Source organism: Vitis riparia, chromosome 4 (genome assembly GCF_004353265.1).
Source record: "Vitis riparia cultivar Riparia Gloire de Montpellier isolate 1030 chromosome 4, EGFV_Vit.rip_1.0, whole genome shotgun sequence".
Classification (NCBI taxonomy): Eukaryota; Viridiplantae; Streptophyta; class Magnoliopsida; order Vitales; family Vitaceae; genus Vitis; species Vitis riparia.
This window is the reverse complement of record NC_048434.1, coordinates 10618958-10644764: the sequence shown is the minus strand read 5'-3', so window position 1 is coordinate 10644764 and position 25807 is coordinate 10618958. Positions and strand designations below refer to the sequence as shown.

At 39.6% G+C, this 25807-nt stretch overlaps 1 protein-coding gene across 2 annotated transcripts in view; it reads right to left on the bottom strand.

The window, feature by feature from the left end:
* LOC117912834 (auxin response factor 8) overlaps positions 1 to 25542 on the bottom strand; it is a 48665-nt gene extending 23123 nt beyond the window's left edge. The window contains exons 1-6 of one of the 2 annotated variants that reach the window (XM_034827575.1): positions 25077 to 25542; positions 24822 to 24934; positions 24600 to 24698; positions 24422 to 24478; positions 24162 to 24317; positions 24002 to 24086 (exon numbers count right to left, since the gene is read on the bottom strand). In XM_034827575.1, coding sequence (XP_034683466.1) covers positions 24002 to 24086; positions 24162 to 24317; positions 24422 to 24478; positions 24600 to 24698; positions 24822 to 24934; positions 25077 to 25122 — 556 coding nt within the window. In that variant the 5' untranslated portion in view covers positions 25123 to 25542. Of the gene's footprint in view, positions 1 to 4642; positions 4776 to 24001; positions 24087 to 24161; positions 24318 to 24421; positions 24479 to 24599; positions 24699 to 24821; positions 24935 to 25076 lie in introns of those variants that run through there. The other variant, XM_034827576.1, reaches the window with a different exon arrangement.
* Positions 25543 to 25807: the final 265 nt, after the last annotated feature.

The following is a 25807-nucleotide window of genomic DNA, read 5'->3' as shown; positions in this document are numbered from 1 at the left end:
TGAGTCCTCAAAGAAAGTGACATCAGTAGAGAGAAAGTAGCGATGAGTCTTAGAGGAATAACAATGATAACCCTTTTTTGAAGTCTGGAATATCCCAAGAGAATGCATTTTATGGCTCTGGCAGAAAGTTTGTCCTGTCCAGGAGTGAGAATATGAACAAAGCAAGTACAACCAAAAACACAAGGAGGAAGGAAATAAAGTGGTTGGTCAGGGAAAAGAAGGGAATGAGGAATCTGATCGTGTAATACAGATGATGGCATACGATTAATCAAATAACATGTTGTAAGAACAACGTCCCCCCAAAAACGAAAAGGAACATGACTATGGAGAAGGAGAGTACGAGCTGTCTCAACAAGATGTCAATTCTTACGTTCAGCTATCCCATTTTGTTGAGGAGTATGAGCACAAGAAGACTGATGAATGATCCCATGTTGGGACATAAATGAAGTAAATGGTGTAGAAAAATATTCCCTGACATTGTCACTGCGCAACACACGAATAGAAATATTGAATTGGGTTTGGATTTCAGCATAAAATTTCTGAAAAATAGAGAATAACTCAGCTCGATTTTTCATTAAAAATAACCAAGTACATTGAGAATAGTCATCAATGAAAGTGACAAAATACTGAAATCCTAAAGTAGACGCGGTCCGACAAGGACCCCAAACATCAGTGTGGACAAGTTCAAAAGGAGACTTTGCCCGATTATTCAAACGCTTTGGGAACAAAACACGAGTATGTTTCCCAAGCTGACAGGACTCACACACAAGCGACGACAAAGATGAAAAACTAAGGACCATTTTCTGGAACTTGGATAGACTAGGGTGGCCCCGGCGACTATGGATGAGAAGGGGAACATCAGTGGAAATGCAAACTGCAAGAGTTGAAGGCGCGGTGAGGTGATAGAGGCCTTGAGACTCACGTCCTATGCCAATCGTCTTCCCCGTACTCCGGTCCTGCAAGGTCACAAATTTATCAGAGAAAGTGATAAAACAGTTAAAAGTGCGAGTTATTTTGCTGATGGAAATAAGATTAAAAGGACACTCAGGGGCATAAAGGGCAGAATGGAGAGGTAAGGAAAGGAGAGGATGAGCGAAACCAAAACCTTTAGCCATAGCTTGGGAACCATTAGCTAAAGTAACTGTAGGTAAGGTAGAGGTAGTAGTAATAGAAGAGAAAAAATCCTTATTACCAGATATGTGATTAAAAGCGCCAGAATCTAGAATCCAAGGTCCAAGAGAAGATGTGTGGGTAAGACAAGCAGAAGCATTACCAGTCTAGGCAACAGAAACAACAGAAGCTGACTTGGTGGCCTGATAGCGGAGATAGTCATCATACTCACTGTCAGTGAGGGAAATACCCTGAGATGTGGATGAACTGGGAGGTTGAGGCGACTGAGGATCAGATGACTGGGCCACGTGGGTAGTGCGGGGAGGCCGCCCATGTAACTGATAACATCGATAACGAGTGTGGCCAAGCTTATTACAATAGGTGCAATGAGAACGTTGGCCTCTACCTCGGTTACCACTACGTCCTCCTTAAGAGCTAGTTTGAGAAACTAACACAGGAGAATCTGAAGTGTTATCAGATGGCAAAGTCTGAGTGGAGGAGATACGGAGGAGGCGAGCAAACACATCATCCAAGGATGGAACGGAGGAACTGCCAAGAATCTGATCGCAGACGGTCTCGAGATCTGGACGGAGGCCAATAAACGTAAGAACCATGAAGAACTTGTCAATCTGTGTTCGTTGATCTCCAACATCAGTAGTAAGAGGCATCACGGTCAAGAATTCCTCCTTAAGAGAGGCAATCTGGCCAATATAAGTAGATAAATCCATGTCTTGTTGTCTGATATTGACAATAGAAGAAGCCGCCTTATAAAGACGTTGGATATCATTCGTGTATAGCCCTTTCGCCTAATTCCAAAATTTAAAGCATGTTTTGTAGGCCCGAAGATGAAACAGAATCTTAGGATCAACTGATTGTCATAACACACTACATAATTGTGCATCTATCTTCCTCCATTGTACTCTGTCAACCTCAGGGATATCTGCCTCCTACGTAACAAGGTGATCCTCATAACCTTGACCCATAAACCAAAGCTCCACAGAGGCAGACCAGGACAAATAATTTTCACTCCCAATCAATTTCTCCGAAGTAATCATAGGAGATCCAGATATGACAGAGGAAAAAGTGAAACTTTTAGTAGCCATATCTACTTATCTGGTGAACGAAATACGTTTGGATCGAAGAAAGCCCTAATACGGCTTATCGCGGACTTCCTAAGACACGTGCAGGGCTCGGGGTGGAGAGGAAGTCACCGGAGGTCGTCAGAAAGGCGGTTTAGAGGGCCAATGGAGACAAAAAAAAACCCCAAAAAATGCACTTTTAGGGCTCAGATGACACAAGAGCAGGTGAAGGGTGGCTAGACGGCGTTAGGCGAGACTGGAGGTGGAAGCGCGTGGCTGGAAAGTGCCTCACACGCCCTCACGCGCCGGCACGTGAGATTCAGGCCGCCGGAGAAGAGACGCGCGTGGCTGGCACGTGGCTAGGATTCTTCCTCCGATGCTTTGAGAAAAGTTGAAGATCTCCTCCTTGCGCACCTGATGGTATGGTCGGTGTCGGAAAAGGACTTCGCCGGAAAAGTCGCCGGAAAAGTTCGCCAGAAAAGTCGCCGACGGTGAGGGTTTTCTGATGGCGGTGAGGGTTTTTTGACGGCGATACGGTTGATCGGAAGCTTTAGGAGATGGGAAGGATGACCGGAATGAAACACAGTCACTGAAAGACTTCCCAGAATGGATTCACGGATAAACCGAAAATAATTAGGGTTTTTTTCTCCCTAGGCTCTGATACCATGTGAAGAGAGAGAGAGAAAAGGGAGAATCCCTAATTATTGTTATTAAAAAACTGTAAAGAATACACATTGGACTTAGGTATATATATACAAGTTAGTGGGACCCACAATACAATAAGGAAAGAAAAGGAAAAAAAAAAGAAAAGTAAATAACCTAAATAACTATACACTATCTAACACAAACTATACAACTAATTTCATATAAACTAGGAACAAACATTTTTTAAAAAATACAAATAAATAAAACTAAACTATCCTAACTATTTTTGCACCCAATTAGAATATAACTAGTTCCTAAACTTCGGAAATCTTCAACGCTCCCTCTCAAGCTAGTTTGAAGATATTTGTCATTCCCAGCTTGTTAATTAAGCAAATAAACATCTCTTTTATAAAGTCCCTTAATTAGAACATATGCTAATTGTTCTTCAGTAGGCACATAAGGCATGCAAATCAGCCTTGCTTCAAGATTCTCCTTGATGAAGTGACGGTTCACTTCAACATGCTTAGTTCTATCATGTTGAACTAGATTATGAGCAATGTCAATAGTTGTTTTGCTATCACAGTAAAATTTCATTGGCTTCTCATTGGGAATTCTTAGGTCTTCAAGTAGTTTCTTCAACCAAAGAAGTTCACAAATATTATGAATAGCTGCTCTAAGTTCATCTTTAACACTGCTTCTTGCAATAATAGACTATTTCTTACCCCTCCAAGTCACTATGTTTCCTCCTACAACAAAATAATAACCTGAAGTAGATCTCTTATCCGTTATACTCCAAGGCCAATCATCATTGTTGTAGGCTTCAATATGAAGGCAATTGTTGCTTCTAAACATCAAGTCTTTTCTTAGACTCTGTTCCAGGCACTTAAGAACCCAACAAACCACCTTAAGGTGTTCTTAATTTGAAGAGTGCATAAATTGGCTCACAACTCTTAGTGAATAAGCTATATATGGTCAAGTATGAGAGAGAGATATCAATTCCCACAAACTTTTAATAGCATTCTTTGTCAACACGCTTACTCTCTTATAGCACTAATTTGCAATTAGGATCAATTAGAGTATCAGTTGGTTTACACCCTAGCAATTCCATCTCTTAAATCAATTCAGTGTATACTTCCTTTGTGGTACAAAAATACCTTCCTTTGATTTAGCAAACTCTATTTTCAAGAAGCACCTCAAGGTTCCTAAATCCTTGATCTCAAACTCTTTAGCCAAAAAATTCATCAATCTCTCCAATTCAACTAGATTATCACCAATAAGGATGATATCATTCACATATAGTACTATTATAGAAAGTTTGCCATCACTAGAATGATTGTAAAAGAGAGTATAATCAGCCTAGCTTTGTGAGTACTTGTGGCTTCTAATGGACTAAGCAAATTTATTATACCAATCTCTTGGTGGCTATTTCAATCCAAGAGTGAATTTTTCAACCTACATACCTTTTCACTTCCAAATCTTCTTTCATAACCCCTTCTTCCCTCTAATTCACCATTTAATAAAGCATTTTTTGACATCTAACTACTTTAAAGACCAATTCAAGTTGGCTGCAAGGTACAAGAGAAATATGACTGTATTCAATTTTCGAACCAACACAAATTATGGAAGAATGGAATTAGGGAAGTTGTGATTTTGTAAAGAGAATCCAACAATCCCGTGATCAAAGGGATTTGTTGTAATTGAGTTAGGAAAGTTCCTAATTTAGGTGCTAGGATTTATATATATATGTGATTGTGTGTGTGTATATGTGAATCTCTATACAAAAAAGGATTAAGGATAAAAAAATTTACCTTGTATTCCTTCCATCTCTCTTCTACATGGCATCAAAGCTTTAGCCTTGTAAATCTGGTAAGAGAAGTTCTTTTTTCGACCTTCATTGCCGAGTTGAAAACCATAATCAACCTTCATCATCCATCTTAAAGTTTACTCTTGTCTAAGTCGAGCCATTGCTACAAAACCAAGGTCGCACCCTCCGCTTCACACCAATGACCTAGTAACAACTATCATCATCACATTACAGATCAAAGATTGGGTCGTTGCCCTCTACCTTGTTGTCGCCCCTTGTTGTCGACCTTGCCTCAACCTCGCCAAACATCTCATCCTCGCCAAACGTCTCATCCTCGCACTATAGTCATATCCCCCTTGCACTACCATTACACCATCTTCATTGAGATCGCTTCAACCATCTCCATCGTCATCCTCATGACCGTCACTACAAGTACAGATCGCAAAAGTAGCCAATGACCATCGTCGTCTTTGCATCATTGATACAACCAAAGATCAGGAACCCATCACGAAAGAAACCAAAGACCACTGTCCACTAGGGTTGTAACACGAATCAATGTGTTATTTAAACCCTTAGTTTTGTTTTTATATTTTTAAAAAAGAAAAAGTTTTTAAAAGTTTGCTCTTGTTTAAAAAAAGACAAAAAAAAAAAAAAAAAAGTCCAACATATTATAAACTACCTCTATCATTGCTCAATGTGAAGGAGTGATTACCAGTCACAACACAGGAGAATTGCAAAATATTCAAGCAGCATACAGGCTTAATGGGAAAAATTATTTAAAATGGTCGTAGTTTGTTCATACCTTTCTGAAGGGAAAAGGGAAATTAGGTCATCTCTTAGGAACGAGACCAAGAAGATGAGGCCCTTGGTTTGATGCCTGGGATGTGCAAGAATCAATGATTATGGCATGGTTGTGAAACTCAATGATCCTGAAATTAGTGACACTTGTATGCTCTTGAAAACTACTAAAGATATTAAGGATGTAGTGTCAACAGGATCAACAGATTCTATCTATATCTTTCTTACCTTATTTACATTAGCCATACAAATTGGTTTTCCTTTCTTAGCTTTGTCGTGTATAGCTATGAATGTATAGCTGTGTATAGCTAGAGTTTCCATATATAGCTACCAGATTTTCTATTTAATGGAATTCTCACAATGGTGAGAGGCATTCGGTCAATCTGATATGGTATCAGAGCTTGTGTTCTAAACCTAGAGTTTAAACGCTTTCTAGTTTTTTCTTTGGGTTTTCTTGGACTTAGCCCTAGGGGCTCTCGGACTCTAGCCTAGCTTTTGGGTTCTTGTTTTTCCGATGGTTGCAGCAACACATTTGTGGTGCTATCTTGGAGTTTTCTTTGGGTTTCTTCGCTTTTGGGCTCTTGGAGATCTTTGGTTCTTGATTTTCTCAGGTTATTTGGAGGTTTGTTCTCAGATTTAGGCTCTTTGATGGTGTTTTTTTTTTGGGACTATTTTTGTCTTTGTAATGTCTGGAGAAAATATTATTGTTTGTTTCAATGGCAAAAACTATCTTAGTTGAGAGATTCAGTTTAAGATGTTTGTGAAAGGAAAGGAGTTGTGGGGACATATTGATGGGACGTCTTCAACCCTCAAAGACACCAAGGGACTCGGTCTATGGGAGGCAAAGGATGCACGTATTGTCTCTTGGCTGTTGGGCTCCATTAAACCACATATGGTGAACAACTTCAGGTCTTTTTCTACAGCTAAAGAGATGTGGAAATATATAAGGCGTATATATAATCAAGATAACAATGCACGCTGTTTTCAGTTGGAATTGGAGATAGCATATTTCACTCAAGGTAATCTTTCTATTGAGCAGTATTATTCTGGTTTCTTGAACTTGTGGGCCGAATATTCTGGTATTATATATGCTAAGGTACCCAAGGAGGTGCTGTCCGCACTTCAGACAGTTCATGAAGAGAGCAGATGTGATCAATTTCTGATGAAATTAAGGGCAGAATATGAAACTACACAGGCTGGGTTATTAAAACGAAATCCAGTTCCTACCTTGGATATTTGTCTTGGAGAGTTGCTGCGGGAAGAACAGAGATTGGCTACTCAGGCTGAAATGGGACAAGAGAGGCTGCATTTAGAGATAGTGAATGTCGCCTATGCTACCCAGGGAAGAGGAAGAGAAAAAGGTCAAATCCAGTGCTACAGTTGCAAAGAATTTGGCCATATCGCTACCAGCTGCACAAAGCCATATTGTAATTATTGCAGGAAACGAGGACACATCATTAAAGAGTGTCCAATCCGTCCTCAAAATCGGCAGGCACAAGCGTTTCAAGCTGCTGTCCAAGCTACACCAGCGGCACAATCTTCACCTATTGTAGGTCCGACAGTCACTCCAGTAAGTACTAGTCAAGCTGTCCTCACTCCTGAGATGGTCCAGCAGATGATCATCTCAACTTTTTCTACATTTGGACTTCAAGGTAATGGTAAGACAGTCTCCTCTCCTTGGTTTGTTGATTCAGGAGCTTCCAATCACATGACTGGTCAGTCTGAATCATTGATTAATGTTCAGAGTTATAATGGTCCTCAATACATTCAGATAGCAAATGGGAGTCATCTACCCATTAATGCAGTTGGTGATATTGGCCCTTCCTTCCAGAATGTGTTTGTGTCTCCTGGGTTATCTGCTAATTTGATTTCAGTTGGACAACTAGTGGATAATAACTGTAACGTTTCTTTCTCTCACGGTGGTTGTCTTGTGCAAGATCAGGTGTCGGGGAAGGTGATCATGAAGGGGCCTAAAGTGGGGCAATTGTTTCCTCCGCAGTTTTCTATTCCTAGCGCTTTATCTTTGGCTTGTAGTACTGTAAGCAATCAGAGTGAGGTTTGGCACAAGCGATTAGGCCATCCCAATTCTCTAATTTTACATCATTTGCTTAAGCATGGTTTTCTGGGCAATAAAGATCAATTTCCTGCTCATGGCTTGTCTATTGATTGTACTTCTTGCAAACTTGGCAAAAGAAAAATTCTTCCTTTCCCTATGCATGGTAGTCATGCTACCAAATGCTTCGATGTTATCCATAGTGATGTTTGGGGTATTACACCAGTTGCTTCGCATGCCCGTCATAAATATTTTGTGACGTTCATTGATGATTATAGTCATTTTACTTGGGTGTATTTCCTCCGTTCTAAGGTTGAGGTGCTTCAAGTTTTTCAGACCTTTGTTGCCTACCTTGAGACCCAGTTTTCTACATGTCTTGAGGTTTTGAGGTCAGATAATGGTGGTGAGTATATTTCCCATGCTTTCCAAGCCTTTTTGCAGCAGAAAGGTATTATTTCTCAGCATTCTTGTCCTTATACATCTCAACAGAACGTTATGGTTAATTGCAAGAATCGCCATTTGTTAGATGTTGTTTGGACTTTGCTTTTAAAGGCCTCCGTACCCTCTAAGTTTTGGGTGGAAGCTTTGTCCACTGCTGTCTATCTAATTAATCACCTGCCATCTCAAATTTTGGACTTGGAGTCACCATATTATCATCTATTTGGTTTGCAACCTAGTTATCAAGCCTTGCATACATTTGGATGTGTGTACTTTGTTCATCTACCTTCTCCTGAACATCACAAACTTGCTGCTCAATCTGTTCAATGTGCTTTCTTGGGGTACAGTGTATCTCAAAAGGACTTTGTGTACTTTGATACTATGGCTGATCGCATTCGTATTTCTAGATATCCGATCTTCTTTGAGAATCAATATTTCTTTCAAAGCCATATCGATCCTAATTCTGATTTGGTTATGCTTCCTAACTTTGATGATGTATCTCGACCTATTGAGCACTTTAAACCAGGTGTTGTTTATCAGAGACAGCAACCTCCACTTCTATCATTGCCCCTTCCCGACCTTGATCTAGCCTCTGGTCCTGAAGCTTCTGCACCTCGGTGGTCCTCCCGACCATCTCATCCATCGAAAAGGTATGGCTTTTTGCACACATCGCTCAATGCAACTTTAGCTCAGATCAATGTACTTAATTCTTACTCTCAAGCAACTGCGCAAGCCTATTGGGTAAAGGCTATGGATGAAGAGTTGCAAGCTTTGCAAGAGAACCATACTTGGGATATTGTTTCTTGTCCATCTAGTGTTAAGCCCATTGGGTGTATATGAGTATATACCATCAAGCTAAAGTTTGAAGGTTCCCTAGATAGGTATAAAGCACGGTTGGTGGTGCCTGGTAACAGACAAGAGTATGGGGTGGATTATGAGGAGACATTTGCTCCTATGGCTAAAATGACTACAATATAAACTATCTTAGCCATAGATGCCTCACGAGGTTGGCCTCTGCTGCAGATGGATGTCAAGAACGCCTTTTTGCATGGTAATCTTAAGGAAGAGATCTATATGACTCCACCACAGAGCTTGTTTGTTACTCCTTCAAATGTGTGCCGATTGAAACGGTCTCTCTATGGGTTGAAGCAGGCTCCTAGGGCTTGGTTCGATAAGTTCCGATCTACTTTACTTGATTTTTCCTTTGTCCAGAGCCAATATGATTCTTCCTTGTTCCTGCGTACAACTGCTAGTGGTATTGTGTTGCTTTTGGTTTATGTGGATGATATCGTTATTATAGGGACCGATTCTATATTGATTCCACAACTCCAACATCTCAAAGCCTCTTTTCATAAGAAGGATTTAGGTCCTCTGTAGTATTTCTTGGGTCTTGAAGTGAAAACTACTCCTGCTAGTACTTTCTTACATCAGCACAAGTATACTCAAGAGTTGATTGCATTGGCAGGTCTCCAGGAAGGGAATTCTGTGCAAACTCCCATGAAGGTGAATGTGAAGCATCATAAGGATGAGGGAGAGCTTTTACCTAATCCTTCTCTCTATTGACAATTGGTCGGCAACTTGAATTATTTGACCATCACTAGGCCTGACATTTCTTTTGCAGTTCAGCGGGTTAGTCAGTTTATGCAGACTCGTCTTCCACACTTGGTTGTTGTTTGTCGCATTGTTCGGTACCTAAGGGGTACTTCCCATCGTGGTCTTTACTTTCCTATTGCATCACCAATTCAGTTGGTGACTTATAGTGATGCTGATTGGGCTGGTTGTGTGAATAATCATCGTTCAGTTACTGGTTGGTGCATGTTTCTTGGCGATGCACTTATTTCGTGGAAAAGTAAGAAACAAACTAAGGTCTCCAAATCCTCCACCGAGTCCGAGTATCATGCCATGTCATATGCTTGCTCTGAGATTGTTGGCTTCGTGGGTTGTTAGGCGAGCTTGGTTTTTCTCAAAGCGAGCCTACTCCTCTTTATGCCGACAACACTAGTGCTATTCAGATTGTTGCCAATCCAGTCTTCCATGAACGAATCAAGCACATAGAAGTCGATTGTCAATACATACGTGAGGCCTATGACAAGAAAATAATTAGTATTCCTCATATATCTACGGATCTTCAGACTGCAGATGCCTTCACCAAGGCTTTGCCTCGACCACGACATCAATTTCTAGTTGGCAAATTGATGCTTCTTGATCAGCCCGCATCAATTTGAGCGGGGATGTCAATAGGATCGGCAGATTCTATCTATATCTTTCTTACCTTATTTACATTAGCCATACAAATTGGTTTTCCTTTCTTAGCTTTGTCGTATATAGTTGGAATGTATGGCTGTGTATAGCTAGAGGTTCCATGTATAGCTACCAGATTTTCTATTTAATGGAATTCTCACAATGGTGAGAAGCATTCGGTCAATCTGATATGTAGTTCACCAAACATATTCGAAGGCACTAAATACAACACAAGTGTACAAAAATAAAGTTAAGATGGAGCAACGAAACAGGAAACAAGACAGTCACAGAGTACGACAATATGTTGAAAAATCTATAGCAAGAACTTGATTACTATTGATGCATTGAAATAAAATGTCCTGAGGATGCAACAATCCTTGAGGATTATATCGAAAAAGATTGAGTCTATGATTTGCTAGTTGGTTTCAATCTTGAGTTTGACCAAGTTAGAGTTCAAATTCTAAGCAAAGAGCTTCCAACTTTGAATAAGACTATCTCTATCATCTGAGCAGAAGAAAGCAAAAGAAGTGTCATGCTTGAACCTCGGCTATGGTTGCTAACAAAGAGAGTGATCAAAAGGCAAGCATTGCTGATAACAAAAAAAATTGATTGTTCAAGACCTTCAAATTGTAATAACAAGGATAACTTATGGTGCACTTATTGCCAAAAGCCTAGACATACACGGGAGAAATGCTAGAAGCTTCAAGGTAAGCCAACCACATCTAGCAATGAGTGGGGTTAAAATGGAAGGCAGCAAAGGAATAACGGGCAAGCAAACTTGTTTTCTATTCAACCAATTGAAGAAAAATCCCTAAAACAAGGCGGATTTAATTAGGAGGAGATTGAAAAATTAAGAGCTTTCTTGGGAACTCTTGAGAAACCTTCAAATAACAAATCTTCAAGTACCTTCTCACTAGAATTTTCAAGTAAGGTTCCTATTTCCATTAGATTAAAAGTCTTGAATGAAACCTTTGCCAATTCTTGGGTTTTCGATTCAGGTGCCATAGATCACATGACCCATTCATCACACCAATTTAACATCTATAACCCTTGTCCAAGTAGTAGGAAAATAGCCACATTCTTGGTTTTAGATTCAGGTGCGCCACAGATCACATGACTCATTCATCACACCAATTTAACAACTATAACCCTTGTCCAAGCAATAGGAAAATAGCCAAAGTAGATGGTTCATTAACCACTGTCATAGGTGTAGGAGATGTCCAAATTTGTCCTACACTCACACTTAGAAATGAGCTTCATGTTCCCAAGTTGTCCACTAATCTTGTCTCTATACAAAAGCTTACACAAAATTCAGGTTGCAATGTGACTTTTTACCCTACTCATTATGTATTTTAGGACTAGGCCTTATGGAAGATGTTTGGACTTGCTAAGGAATGGAACGAGCTATACTACCTTGACACATCAAGCGAGTAATTTGTATCTTTTCTTTCTAAGCACCATCTTGTCAATATAGAAAAATTTTGGCTTAATAATTGTAGATTTAAACATCCATCATTTAGAACTCTTAAGATTATGTTTCTTTCTTTATTTAGAAAATTACATGTGAGAGTTTCCATTGTGATGTATGTGAACTTGTCAAACACAAGCATTCAACCTTCCCCACCAATAATAATACAAGAAGTTTAGAGCTCTTTCATATAATTCATAGTGTTATTCAAGGCCCTTCCCCTCTTCCTAATACATTTGAGGCACGTTGGTTTGTGTCCTTTATCAATGATTATACTGGGATCTCTTGGATTTTCTAACTGAAACACAAATCTGATGTGAGTTTTGTTCTTTCAAACTTTCATGAAAATGATAAAAAACCAATTTGGTGTCACTATCAAGAGGTTTTGATCCGATAATGCCAAAGATTATTTCAATCAAGTCCTAACTCTATACTTTCAACATGAAGGAATAATTCATGAATCATCATGTGTCAACACTACACAACAAAATGGAGTTGCTAAGAGGAAAAACGGTCACCTTCTTGATGTAACACAAGCCTTTCTATTTCAAAAGCATGTGCCTAAATTTTATTGGGGGGAAGTCGTCCTAACAGCCACACATTTCATAAACCAGTTACCCTCCAAAGTCTTTGGTTTCAAAAGTCCCATGGACATACTTCATCGTTTTATCCTAATATGAGAACCACAAACCATCTCATTCCTAAGATATTTGGGTGTGTTATTTGTGCATGTTCACAGTCTAAACAAGGGAAAATTGGACCCAAGAGCAATCAAATGTATTTTTGTGGGATATTCCTCAACTCGAAAGGGGTATAAGCATTACCATTAACAAATGTTACTTTCAACGAGAGTGAGTCCTACTTTCCCGCTCCTTGTCTTGAGGGGGAGAATTCCATCAAGGACAACAAGGATAAGGATTCCTATCTCATTAATCCCTTTTCTCATTAACCCTCTTACAGTCTTTGGTCCAACATCCGCACCCTACTTCTCTAAACCCGAGTCGCCACCACTTAAGCCTGCTCCTAAAGATCGAATGACTAGCAAGGTGTACTCAAGGAAGAAAGTTACAATCCCTAAACGTATACAAGTTCAAGAATTTGAACTGGCTTCTAAAAATGAGGAAACAGTTTCTCATCCTTCCTCATAAACCAAGTCAGAACTTCAGTCTAAAAAATCTATAGACCAAAATCTCCTTATTGCCATCTAGAAAAGAACAAGGGAACGCACTTAACCCCCTTTGTATCCACTTTCTCATGTTATGTCATTCAAAAAGTTGTTTCCATCCCATAAGAGTTTTCTCACAAGTTAGATAAATATCCATATTCCTATCACTCTATCTAAGGTTTTATCTAATGAAAATTGAAGACAAGCCATGAATGCAAAAATGGAGGTCTTGGAAAAGAATAAAACTTGGGAGATGGTAGATTTGTCTGCAAGGAAAAAACCAATGGGATGTAAGTGGATATATACTGCCAAGTATAGGGCAAAAGGGACCTTAGAGAGGTACAAGGTAAAACTGATAACTAAAGGATACACTAAGACATATGGCATGGACTATCTAGAGAGATGTAAACCAACAAGCACACCAATTGATCCTAATCATAAGCTTCACAAGGCTGAAGATACTGTAGTAAATAGAGAGATGTATCAACGTCTGGTAGGAAGACTCATTTATCTTTCTTACACAAGACCAGATATAGTATATGTTACGAGTGTGATTAGCCAATTCATGCATAGTCCAAAAAAGGTTCATCTATAAATTGCTAACCGAGTACTACAAGGCCTTAAGGGGTCTCCAAGAAAGGGCATCCTATTTAAACGAAATTCACGACTAGTACTTAAAGCATACATAGATGCAAATTATGTTGGATTTGTAGTTGATAGAAGATCAACTATTGGGTATTGCACCTTTTTTAGTGGTCTGGTGACATGGAAAAGCAAGAAACAAGTTTGGTGGCAAGGTCCAGTGTAGAAGCAAAATTTCGAGCAATGGTCCAAGGAGTTTGTAAACTACTATGTTGAAGATTATTTTGGAGGATTTGAAAATTAAATGGTCCAAGCATGTCTAATATGTTCATATTAATTATTTAGATTGCACTAATCTCAAAACTAAAGCTCCAAAACATGTGTTATTAGGAGACGTTGTATCCAAATAGTTTATCACCATCACCATCCTACAATTAGAAATGTACTCATATGGATCATAGCTACTTTTAATATGTTCCATGGTTTTATAATAAAAGTACTCTTTAATTGATGAATTGAAGTCAAAAGTACTCTTTGGCATTGCCTATGCATCCTATCTTCACTTCAAGAGACATTGTTTCGCTACCCCACTGGGTCTATTCATGTCAAGAGCATGGAGACCTATATAGATAACAAGGACTGTTAGCGTCTTCATCTCTAGAGCTCACCCAATTTCATGTCATGTTCTCCCTTTATCCACAAATATTCCCAATGTAAATGTTTACCTGCTTTCACTTTTAGAGTGTGTCCAACCTTCAGCTTTCTTCTAAATACCCTACTTTTGTCTTTTGTATCTTCCATGTCAGTTCCTTACCAGTATTGGAAGCAATGTCACAACCCAACTAGAGAAGGGAAATGTGTAAAATAATAAAAGTTATGGAAAAATGTAAAACTCTGCAATATTGATCTACCAATAAAAGAATCCTATGACATGGAACTAGCTTTCATGCTGAAACATAGTTCAAAAGGTAGTACTTGAGAGGGATAAAGCCAAGTTCAAGCATGTTACACAAACTTATGGGATTAACTATCAGAAGATCATTGCTCCTCTGCTGAGATGACACAATTTGAATTACCTACCCATATTAGTTTTTTTCTTTTACCTTTTTTTTTTTAATAGGCCCAGATTGGCGTTTCATTAGTACACATGAAGAATGCTTTCCAGCATAGTGACCTTAAGGAGGAAGTATGTAGGGTGCCTCCTCTAGGACTCAAAGTTTTAGGAAGTGAGGAAAAGTGTGTGACTAGAGCAGATCTCCTTTTTTTCCATGAGAATTGAAGAAAGCTCCATATAGTTTTGAACAATCCCCTAAAGCAAGGTTTGCAAATTAGATTTATTTGGACTTGTTGGCTAGCATAAGGTTGGTAGGACCATATATATGCAAATTATATCTGTGTTAACAAGCAATGATGCCACCAAGCATTCCTTGTTAAAAGAAAACCAGGGAAGGGAGTTTGAGATTAAGGACTTGGGTAGTCTCAGACAACTTATTATGTTTGACACTGCTCGATATAGAAAGACTTATTCGAAAAGCCAGAAGAAATATGTATTCACTTGATAAAGGAAACTGGAATATTAAGAGATAAACCAGTTGAGACACCAATTGTGGTGAAGCAAAAGTTAATTGATGAAGGCAAAACTCTCAATAGACCCAGGAATCTACTGCTCCTTCACTAGATACAATTAGTGTCACCATTCATGCAATCAACATTGTTCATGCAATATGTCTGTACTTGCTAAAAGAAATGGGGTATTGAGATGCAAATTGTTGATGCACTAGGTGAATCATAAGCTATTGATGAAAATGATACCCCGCAAACAAATCCAAGTATGTACCAGACTTGCATATGAAGACCGATCTACTAGTACACTTACCAGACCAAATACTGTTTTTGTAATTAGTGTTGCCATTCATGCCATCAGAGTTGTCATTAATAAAATGCATTCTTCCACTCCTCATCAATTGGAGGCTACTCAAAAAGTATCCAGGAACTTGAAACTGGCAAAGGCTTTTTTTTATAGGTTATTTTTTTTATAAGTAAAGGCAATTATATTAAAAGAATATGGTATACACAACATATACAAAGCAACCAAAAAGATATATACATATGGTAAAAAAAGAACAATAGGACATACACAACAGGCACAACAAGGCAAACCCACGCAAGAGAGAACACAAAAAACAACTCTTCCTCTTTCCCTCCCTCTCTCACTCAACAAGAACGTAACCAATCAACAAAATCAAACAAAGTCTCTAAGCTTTCTTTTATGTACATCCCTGCCCATGCTAAGAGGTTACTCAGGAACAAGCATTTCAACTTATAATATAACATCTCATCGTTTTCAAAAACTCATCGATTTCTTTCCTTCCACAAAGTTTAAAATATGCATAGGGGAGTAGCCTTCCAAACCTTCCTCTGTTTTCTCCTTATGGAGTCACCAACTTAAAAGTGTTTGAACCTAGCAAAGGCTTTTGCTCTCAATACATGGCCATAGAAGGACTATGCCTTCATTAATGCAAATTAGACTTGTTCTACTACTTCTCAAAATACTGGAATTTTAGCTTCCTATGTCTCATGCCAATAAAGTTGAGCTTGCAACCAACTTTTCTTTTCTTTTTTTTTTCCGATAAATAGAGAATATATTAAAAAGCAAAAGGCGCATCAAAGTACACATGAATTATACAAGGGCCCAAAGGCTTACAAGAAGAGAAAGTGAAAAGCTAGGAACAAACCCACCCTAACAATCCAAAAATCCAAAACTATGTGTAACCACCTCACCAGTGCCCACTGCCCACAACACCCCAAAACAACCTTTCTAGATGTGAAAACTAACAAGGCCAACATCTGAAACCTAACAAAAACCTCACACAACAAGGTCTGTGTGATCCCGCTACTCCTCCCCTTGCCCCTAACTAACAAAGGAGAGTTTTTGTAATTAACCAAACACTCCAATTTTTGGATCTCCCTCTTGAAACGGGAAGGTGAATTTAGCTTATTTTTCCCCCCTGAGACACAAACACCACGCCCCTTTCTTGTCTCCATCTTCCTCAAAAGGGAGAAAATTTTCATTTTCATATCCCTCGACAAGCATCCCCATAAGGCTACTAAAATTAGCCAACTTGGAAAAGAGATCATCAAAAAGAACCTCTTCCCTCACCTGCTAAATGAAAGACTTCAACTCTAAAGACACCTGCTTCTCAAACCTGATCACCAAATCATTGCCTAAAGGACTTTCCACGATGTTCTTCAAACCCTCAAACGGATCTTCACAAAGCCCCATCTTCGGCTGAGAATTCTTCTTCCAATCACGATTGTTTCCCAAGGGTTGAATCAAAGGTTTACAACTACCTAGCGACCTAGCCACAAAAGCAAAAGGAGAAGAGAAACAAGAAGTCCCTTCCCAAAGCAGAGAGCTGACCTACCTTCAAAAGTTGTTGCTTCCATCAAGAAAGTGTCGTGAACAGCCGAACCCCTCCCATCTGATCCTTGAGACCTCACCTAAAGAATGGGGTCGTCAAAAACCCTCTCCTCACATCATTGCTACCTTTCTCTCCATTGAACAGAAGGTACTGAACACCCTCAAAGGCTTTCTTAACCTTGCCCAAAACCCCTCTAATAGGCTTGGAAGGTAACCTTCTTGAGTCACTTGAAAAAGACCCTAGCCCGTCCTTGGCAAGCCCACCAATACTACACCCTAGCCCATCCAAGACAAGCCCACCAACACTTCTAAAATGGGCGGCTTCTTAGTGCATTTGGGCTAACCCAATAAGAACCATTTGGTAAGGCCATAAGGACCACTCTTATCCATTGCACCTAAGCCCACTTTTGAAGAGCATGGGCCAACCTCTACCTTGTCTTTAGGAAGCAAAAAGCCCAACGGCCCATCAAGAGCCTCACCGGGACTCACAGAGGGCTCAGAGCCTACCTCCCCAATCTGCTCCTTCAAAAAGTTGTTGCCATTATTTCCAAAGATCACTTCCACCGCCATTGTGCTCGTAGAGGGGCTCGGCTCAAAATATAACACTTGTAAAACCTCTACTACACTCTTCTCATCATCCCTTCCCACTCTGCAACCAACTTGCAAAGGTCCATACCAAAAGAGTGTCCAGCTATGTGTTTCATCAGGTATTGAACATGTCAAAAATGTGAGATATACAAACATAAAGTGGTGCATCATTAATTATGGATCCAATACATCATATTCAATTCACATAAAACAAGAGCCTTTAGGGTGAAGGCTAATCATCTAAAGGGGACACTTCCTTTCTCTCCCTCCCTTTTGTTCTTATATTTCCTTCTCTTTTCTCTTTTCTCTTTTTCTCTCCTTTCTACAAACCATTAAAGCAATTCTTGGCTTCCCACTTGTAATGTAATACACATGATACATGTAGTTCCAAATATCTTCCATGCTCCCAAGCTTTTACCTTCTTCCACTAAGTCTTATAACTGGCCAGGACTGTTCCAAGTAGCTGTCCTATTACAATGCGGGTGACATCTCCCATAAAAAAGGGCATCATAACAGCTGATCATGCATAAAATACTTCCAGTTCCTCTTAATATTGAAATTGAGGTAACCCCAAATGTCTTCTCAAATATGCCAAATAACCAGACCACAGATGGGCTTTCTGGACGAGGAAAGAACAACAAAATTCTTCTAGTCACTAGCCAAAGCTAACAAACTTCAAATGACATCCAATAGAAGAATACCCATGGTCAAGAATCACAAATAATTCAAAACCTTCAGGAGAGAATTGAATAATGGAAAGATAGCCCCAGCAACACATAGACAGGCAAATCAATCTTACAAATTGCCAAACCTCATTGAACATCAAATCTTTCCCCCTCAAAAAGAGCCTGTATGCAAATCAAGTATGACAAAAGACAGAAACACATTAAGTGGTCATGAAGATTTCTAAAACACCGGGCACCCAAAAGAGCAATCTAACTCACACCTCCTGTGTTTTTTTATAGATGCTAGCATCAGCATCATACACCCAACAATGGCAATATATGAATCAGTTGTTTCATCCATTTCAACACTTTGACCAAATAGAGAAAAATGAGGAAAAGTTTCTATAGTTTGTGTGGAAATATAGGATTATGATTTGTAATTAAGTGCCAAGATTAGAAGGATTGTGTTAGGATACTTTCTATTTTATGGATGAGAGAATCTCTCCTTGTGTTAGGATACTTTCTATTTTATGGATGAGAGAATCTCTCCTAATTAGTTATTGTTTCCTTAGAGATAGTGATTGTGCATATTATATGGCTTAGATTAGGAATCCCACTTGTATATATATAGGTCCTTTGTATTCAGTTTTGACACAGAAAAAAAGAAGAATATTTTCTTCATGGTATCAGAGCATTCAGATCTGAACCACGTATAAAAAAAAAAAATCATCTTTTTCCATGGAGAGCAGAACGGAAGGATCAAACTCGGAGGTGACGTCCAGACCTGAAGCAGTTCACTCCGGCAGTGCCAGCACCACAGACGGCATCATTCTTCCCATAACAGGTCATAAACTCAATGGGCAGAATTTTATTCAATGGGCTCAATCTGTTCGGATCTTCATCTGCGGGAAAGGTAAGGAAGAATACCTTACGGAAGCCATTGTTCAGCCGAAGGAAGATGATCCAGGATACCGAACCTGGAAGTTGGAAAATAGTATGGTGATGTCTTGGTTAATTAACTCTATGACCAATGACATAGGAGAAAACTTCATGTATTATGGCACAGCAAAGGAGATATGGGATGCAGCTAGAGAGACCTACTCCAACATCGATAATACCTCGGCGATTTTCGAAATCAAGAGTATTCTCCAGGATCTTCGACAAGGAGATTCAACTGTTACCGAATATTTTAATATCCTTACACGGTATTGGCAACAACTCGATATTTATGAAGAATTGGTTTGGAAGTGTCCCGAAGATGGACTCCTATACAAGAAGGTCATTGAAAAGGAACGCATCTACAAATTTTTACTTGGCCTTAATAAGAATTTAGATGAGGTACGTGGAAGAGTTCTAAGTATTAAGCCATTACCTAGTGTTAGGGAAGTTTTTTTTGAAATTCGCAGAGAGGAAAGCAGACAAAAAGTGATGTTGGGAACCCAAAATTCCTCCAAAAATCTTGAGAACTCAGCCCTAGTTGCACGAGGAACCCAATCCAACAACAACAACCACCAAACGAAGAAGAATCGTCCATGGTGCGACCATTGTAGAAAACCTGGACACACGAAAGAGACTTGCTGGCATCTACACGGTAAACCTGCTGATTGGAAACCTTCTCGGCCACAGCAAAACAGAGAAGGCCGGGGTTACACCGCTACAGCCGAAGAAGACACATCTGGCACTAGCTCAAATCCTGGACCGTTTAGCAAAGAGCAATTGGAGGCACTACAGAAAATGTTCCAACAGACTCTTCAATCAACTGGAACAACTATTGGTACCGCATCTGTAGCCCAGAAAGGTATTTTTTCCCATGCCCTAAATGTTAGACAGGAAAATCACACTACATGGATAGTGGACTCAGGAGCTTCAGATCACATGACTGGGAATCTCATGGTTTTTCATGAATATACTCCTTGCCATAACAATTCCTCTGTTCGAATTGCCGATGGAACCCTTTCTAGGGTATTCGGCACAGGTTCAGTTATTATTTCCAAGGATATTACTCTTCACTCCGTGCTCTATGTTCCGAAATTGGATTGCAACCTATTGTCTATAAGTAGACTAACACAGGATCTTAATTGTGTTACTAAATTCCTTCCTCACATGTGTGAATTTCAGGCCTTGAACTCTGGGAAGAGGATTGGCAATGCTGAGGTGCGTGCTGGACTTTACCTTCTGAGAGCTGAGGAAATTCGAAGGCTACCAAGGAAGACTGCTTGTGTAGTTTCCAACCCTAGTACCAAGACGGATAGTGTTGTTATGTTATGGCACTACCGATTAGGTCACCCAAATTTTTCCTATCTTGAAAAACTATATCCATCATTATTCAATAAAAATTCCAAAAATTTTCAATGCGAAATATGTCAATTGTCCAAACATACTCGCAACTCCTATTCCATTCAACCATACAAACCATCTCATCCTTTTTCCTTGATTCACAGTGATGTTTGGGGGGCCTCTAGAATCAACAACATTACAGGTTCTAGATGGTTTGTCACCTTTGTTGATGACCACACTCGAGTGACTTGGGTATTCCTTATGAAGAAGAAATCAGAAGTGAGGGAAATATTTGAAAACTTCAACAACATGGTTCAAACGCAGTTTCAGGCAAAAATTCAAGTCCTTCGGACAGATAATGCTCGAGAATACTATCACAACACTCTTGGGTCATATCTTCTGGAGAATGGCATCGTACATCAAAGCTCGTGCATTGATACTCCACAGCAAAATGGAGTTGCAGAAAGGAAAAATAGACATTTGATGGAGGTTGCACGATCCCTCATGATAGCTTCAAACGTGCCTAAACAATTATGGGGTGAAGCTGTACTCACAGCAACCTACTTGATCAACCGAATGCCTTCTAGGATTCTTCAATTTAAAACCCCGTGTCAAATCCTCCTTGCTGCATATCCATCCGCTCGAATAATCTCGTCTATCCCAATCAAAGTCTTTGGTTGTACTACTTTCGTTCACATCCATAAGTCCCTACGTAGTAAACTTGATCCGACAGCCACTAAATGCATCTTTCTCGGGTACTCACCAAACCAAAAAGGATACAAGTGCTACTCTCCAACAACCAAGAAATTCTACATTTCCATGGATGTCACTTTCTTCGAAAATCAACCCTTCTACCCCAAAATTGCAATTCAGGGGGAGAACTGGTCCATAGATGAATTCCAATTCTGGGAAACCGAAATCAGCACTACTTCTCCTTTGAGTTCATCACTGCCTCCTCAAACAGATACTACTCTTTCTGTCCCCGAAAACAATTCCTTGGATGTCCCTTCTGTCATACCTGAGTCAACTACACAAGGCAGTAAAGAGGTAATAGTTTATTCTAGAAAAAATTTAAAGGAAAAGCCTGAGAAACCTCCTCAAAAGGAGCCCGAGGACAGCACTTCACCTGAGCAGAACCAAGAATCGGACCAGGATCCAAGCAACCCAAACTCACAACCAGGTAACACAATTTATGATCTAAATTCCAATAATGACCTTGATGATCTTGATCAACCCATTGCTTTAAGGAAAGGTGTAAGATCCTGCACTCAGCATCCAATCAATAATCATGTGTCCTATGGAAAGCTTTCACAAAATTTCCAAGCGTTCATCACTTCTCTTGAAGATGATCATATCCCATCCAACATCCAAGAAGCACTTCAACAACCTGAATGGAAGACTGCTGTTCAGGAAGAAATACAAGCATTAGAGAAAAATGGGACATGGGAAATCTCAGAATTACCAGAGGGTAAGAGGCCTGTTGGATGCAAGTGGATATTTACCGTGAAGCACAATCCAGATGGAAGTATAAACAGGTTCAAGGCTCGACTAGTAGCTAAAGGATTTACTCAATCCTATGGCATTGATTATGAAGAGACATTTGCACCAGTAGCAAAGCTCAACTCCATCAGAGTGTTATTGTCAGTTGCAGTAAATTTGGACTGGAATCTGCACCAACTTGATGTCAAAAATGCATTTCTCAACGGAGAACTAGAAGAGGAAGTCTACATGAAGATTCCACCTAGTATGGAAACTCCAGAAAATTCAGGAAAAGTGTGTAAACTGAGAAAGTCCCTATACGGTCTAAAACAGTCACATAGGGCCTGGTTTGATCGACTGACTAGAGTTGTGAAAAAACATGGGTTCATCCAATGTCAAGCAGATCACACACTGTTTATGAAGCACTCTAAGGAAGGTGAAATGACTTTGTTCATTGTTTATGTTGATGATATTATAATTACCGGAGACGATGAAGAAGGGATAGGGAATCTCAAGAAGCTACTAGCAAGAGAATTTGAAATCAAAGATCTTGGACAACTCAGATACTTTCTTGGCATGGAAATTGGCAGAACTAAGGAGGGAATTGTGGTCACGCAAAGGAAGTATGTCCTTGATCTACTTCAGGAGACTGGAATGCTAGGTTGTAAGCCAGTGGACACGCCTATGGATCCTATTGGTAAGATTGATAAAGATAATGACAGTCATCCAACTGACAAAGACAGGTACCAGAGGTTAGTAGGAAAGTTGATCTACTTAACTCACACAAGGCCTGATATTGGTTTCGCTGTGAGCATGGTAAGCCGCTACATGAACAATCCCACTGAAAGACACATGAAAGCCGTATACAGAATTTTACAGTACCTTAAAAAGAGCCCGGGTAGAGGACTCTACTTCAAGAAAACCTCAAGTAGGGAAGTTGAGGTATTCACAGATGCTGATTGGGCAGGATCCTTGACAGATCGGAGGTCAACTACTGGGTATTGTTCCTATGTGTGGGAAACTTGGTGACTTGGAGAAGCAAGAAGCAGTCCGTAGTGGCGAGAAGCAGTGCAGAGGCAGAATTCAGGGCAATGGCTCATGGGATATGTGAAGGAATATGGCTCCAAAGAATACTCAAGGAACTTGGAATTATATCAAACTCCACTATGACAGTTTTGTGTGATAACAAGGCTACCATAAGTATTGCAAAGAATCCAGTTCAACACGACAGAACCAAGCACGTGGAGATAGACCGTCACTTCATCAAGGAGAAACTTGAAGGGGGAACAATCAGACTTATGTATATTCCTTCAAGTCGTCAAACAGCAGACATTCTGACAAAAGCACTTCCAAAGGCCACCTACGAAAACATGAAAAGCAAGTTGGGAATGCTAGACATCTACCACCCAACTTGAGGGGGAGTGTGGAAATATGGGATTATGATTTGTAATTAAGTGCCAAGATTAGAAGGATTGTGTTAGGATACTTTCTATTTTATGGATGAGAGAATCTCTCCTTGTGTTAGGATACTTTCTATTTTATGGATGAGAGAATCTCTCCTAATTAGTTATTGTTTCCTTAGAGATAGTGATTGTGCATATTATATGGCTTAGATTAGGAATCCCACTTGTATATATATAGGTCCTTTGTATTCAGTTTTGACACAGAAAAAAAGAAGAATATTTTCTTCAGTTTGTAAATTAAGAAAACAGAAGAAAATGAGAGAAAAAGAGATGGCTGTAAGTTAGAATCGAAAAGAGAACTAATTTATGTTCTCTATTTTCCAGTTCTATTACTTATGTCACACAAGGAGCTCTAATACTACCATTTGCAATGCAGCAACTGACCGGATTCACAATTAGGCGAGAGCAAAGCAGTAAAAAGGAGTTAAGACCGAACGATACAGATTCTGGAACATTATAAAGTTTCCAAAACACAAACAGGTTTTAACCTCAAGGTGAATGGTAAATCTAATGCGTGATTTACATGTTCTATATGTCACCTTAAAGTTATAAGAATAGAACAAAGGCTACCTAAAAATTTAATAGAAAATACAAATTGAAAGACTAGTATATGGTTTCAAGTCTATACTCTTAACTAAGAAAAACATAAAATATACCAAAAGGCAAGATTCTTATGAACTTAGAAGAACAGAAACAATTAAAAAAACAATTAGTATAAACACTACCTCGAAAAATATGCCTGAACTTCCACTCAACATCATGGAGATCCCTTGCAATAAGTTCCTGAGCTGGAGGCTGCTGAGAGAAATCCTGTGAACCCAAATATTAAAATATAAATCAGTATTAGAATAGCATCAAACCAAAGAAAATAAGAAAGGAGACTACCAATGGAGGGAAAACTTTCTCAGCTGCGCGACGAGGAACAGAGAACCCCCCGTGGGTACTAGTATCACTTGCTGTGAGAGTCTTGCAAAAGTAATTGGTGGGCTGCTTGCTCGGGATACCCAACTCCACAGGAAGAAATGTATCCTTTTGCTCTTGCTGTATACACCAGAGAACAAACAATTTTCCAACTCAATATAACTCAAGGAAATAATTAAACATCACAACTGAAACTCAATTTGGAACTAGAAACTCAAGATTACCGGTGTAAGTGGCTGCAAAGTCATTTGTGCATACACTTCATCAGTTTCCACATCTGCCTGAAATGTCACACACATAATTCACAACATAATCAATTCCCTTGCAGATTTTACAATCCTTCTCACTAAAAATACATCCACATTTGTAATTGCAACAGTATTAAATTCGGTAAAGACCCACATGCATTGTGACATTGTGAAGTTGGCAGATCAACTGCGGTGGCAAGCTCGGGTAATTGGGTATGTGCCCATCAACCTCTTTGTTAGTTGTGGCAGCAACCTGAGTCCAAATTGGGATTATCAGACCACTACTTCCATTGAAATGATAAACCAAAAACAGCAATAAAAACAATATTTAATAACAATAGCAGTAGTAACAATAAATTTCAATTTTGAACACCACCTGCTCACTGTGACCTTGAGGAAAGTAAACCACACGGCTCGCAACGGTAGGCAGGGACACAAGAGGGCCAGCACAAGCATGCCATAGCTCTGAATTCAAACACTTTTTCTCCCCTATCGCCAATTCCCCACAATCCCACAAGAAATAAAACAAATGAATTATCAATTATTCAGTTTCATCTTTCTTAAGCCCAATAACTACAAATACACGCACACATAAAGATAGAGATATATATATTATATAGATATAAGGTACCTTCATGCCCTTGCTGCTGCCCCAACCCTGATGTTGAAAGCTTCATTTCTGGTACTTTTCAAGCCCTAGAACTATTCCAGTCTAACATTTCTACCTCCTCTCTCCTCACCCAAATCCTCCTCTCACCAACCATTGCCATCTGCATCCTCCAATTACCCACCAAACAAAAAAAACCACAAGAATTCACACCATTTCCTCTTGAGCAAATCAAAAACCCTAAGAGGAGGTCACATCAGCATCACACCCACAAAAGCCACTCTCCTCCAAGATCGCCACCAAACAAAGTAGAACTGAGCTTGCTTTCAGTTCATCACGCCATCGCTGTCGAATTCAGAGAAACTACCAGGATGGAGACAAAGGGAGCAGAAGGAGAACTAGAGAAAAGAGAGAGTGGCGAGTCTTGAAGAGCTGAGAACAAGGGAGAGAGAGAGAGCAAAGCTGGAAGTGATGGCAGAGAGGCGAAGAGGAGAGAGAAAGAGATAGAGAGAGAGAAGAAGAGAGAGTGGGAGATTTTGGAAATTCCAATCCCCACCATTCGGGGATCCGTACCTGCGAATCTCGGCCGTCCATTTCCCACTGATATGACACCAGGCATGTGCCACCATCCCTCAGTGGTCGTTGTCAGAAGTACGGATTTTGCGAAATTTAAAACCCTTTTATTTTTTTTATTTTTAAAAATTTTAATAATAAAGAAAAAGGAAAGAAATGGAGTACGAGAGAGAAGACTCGTC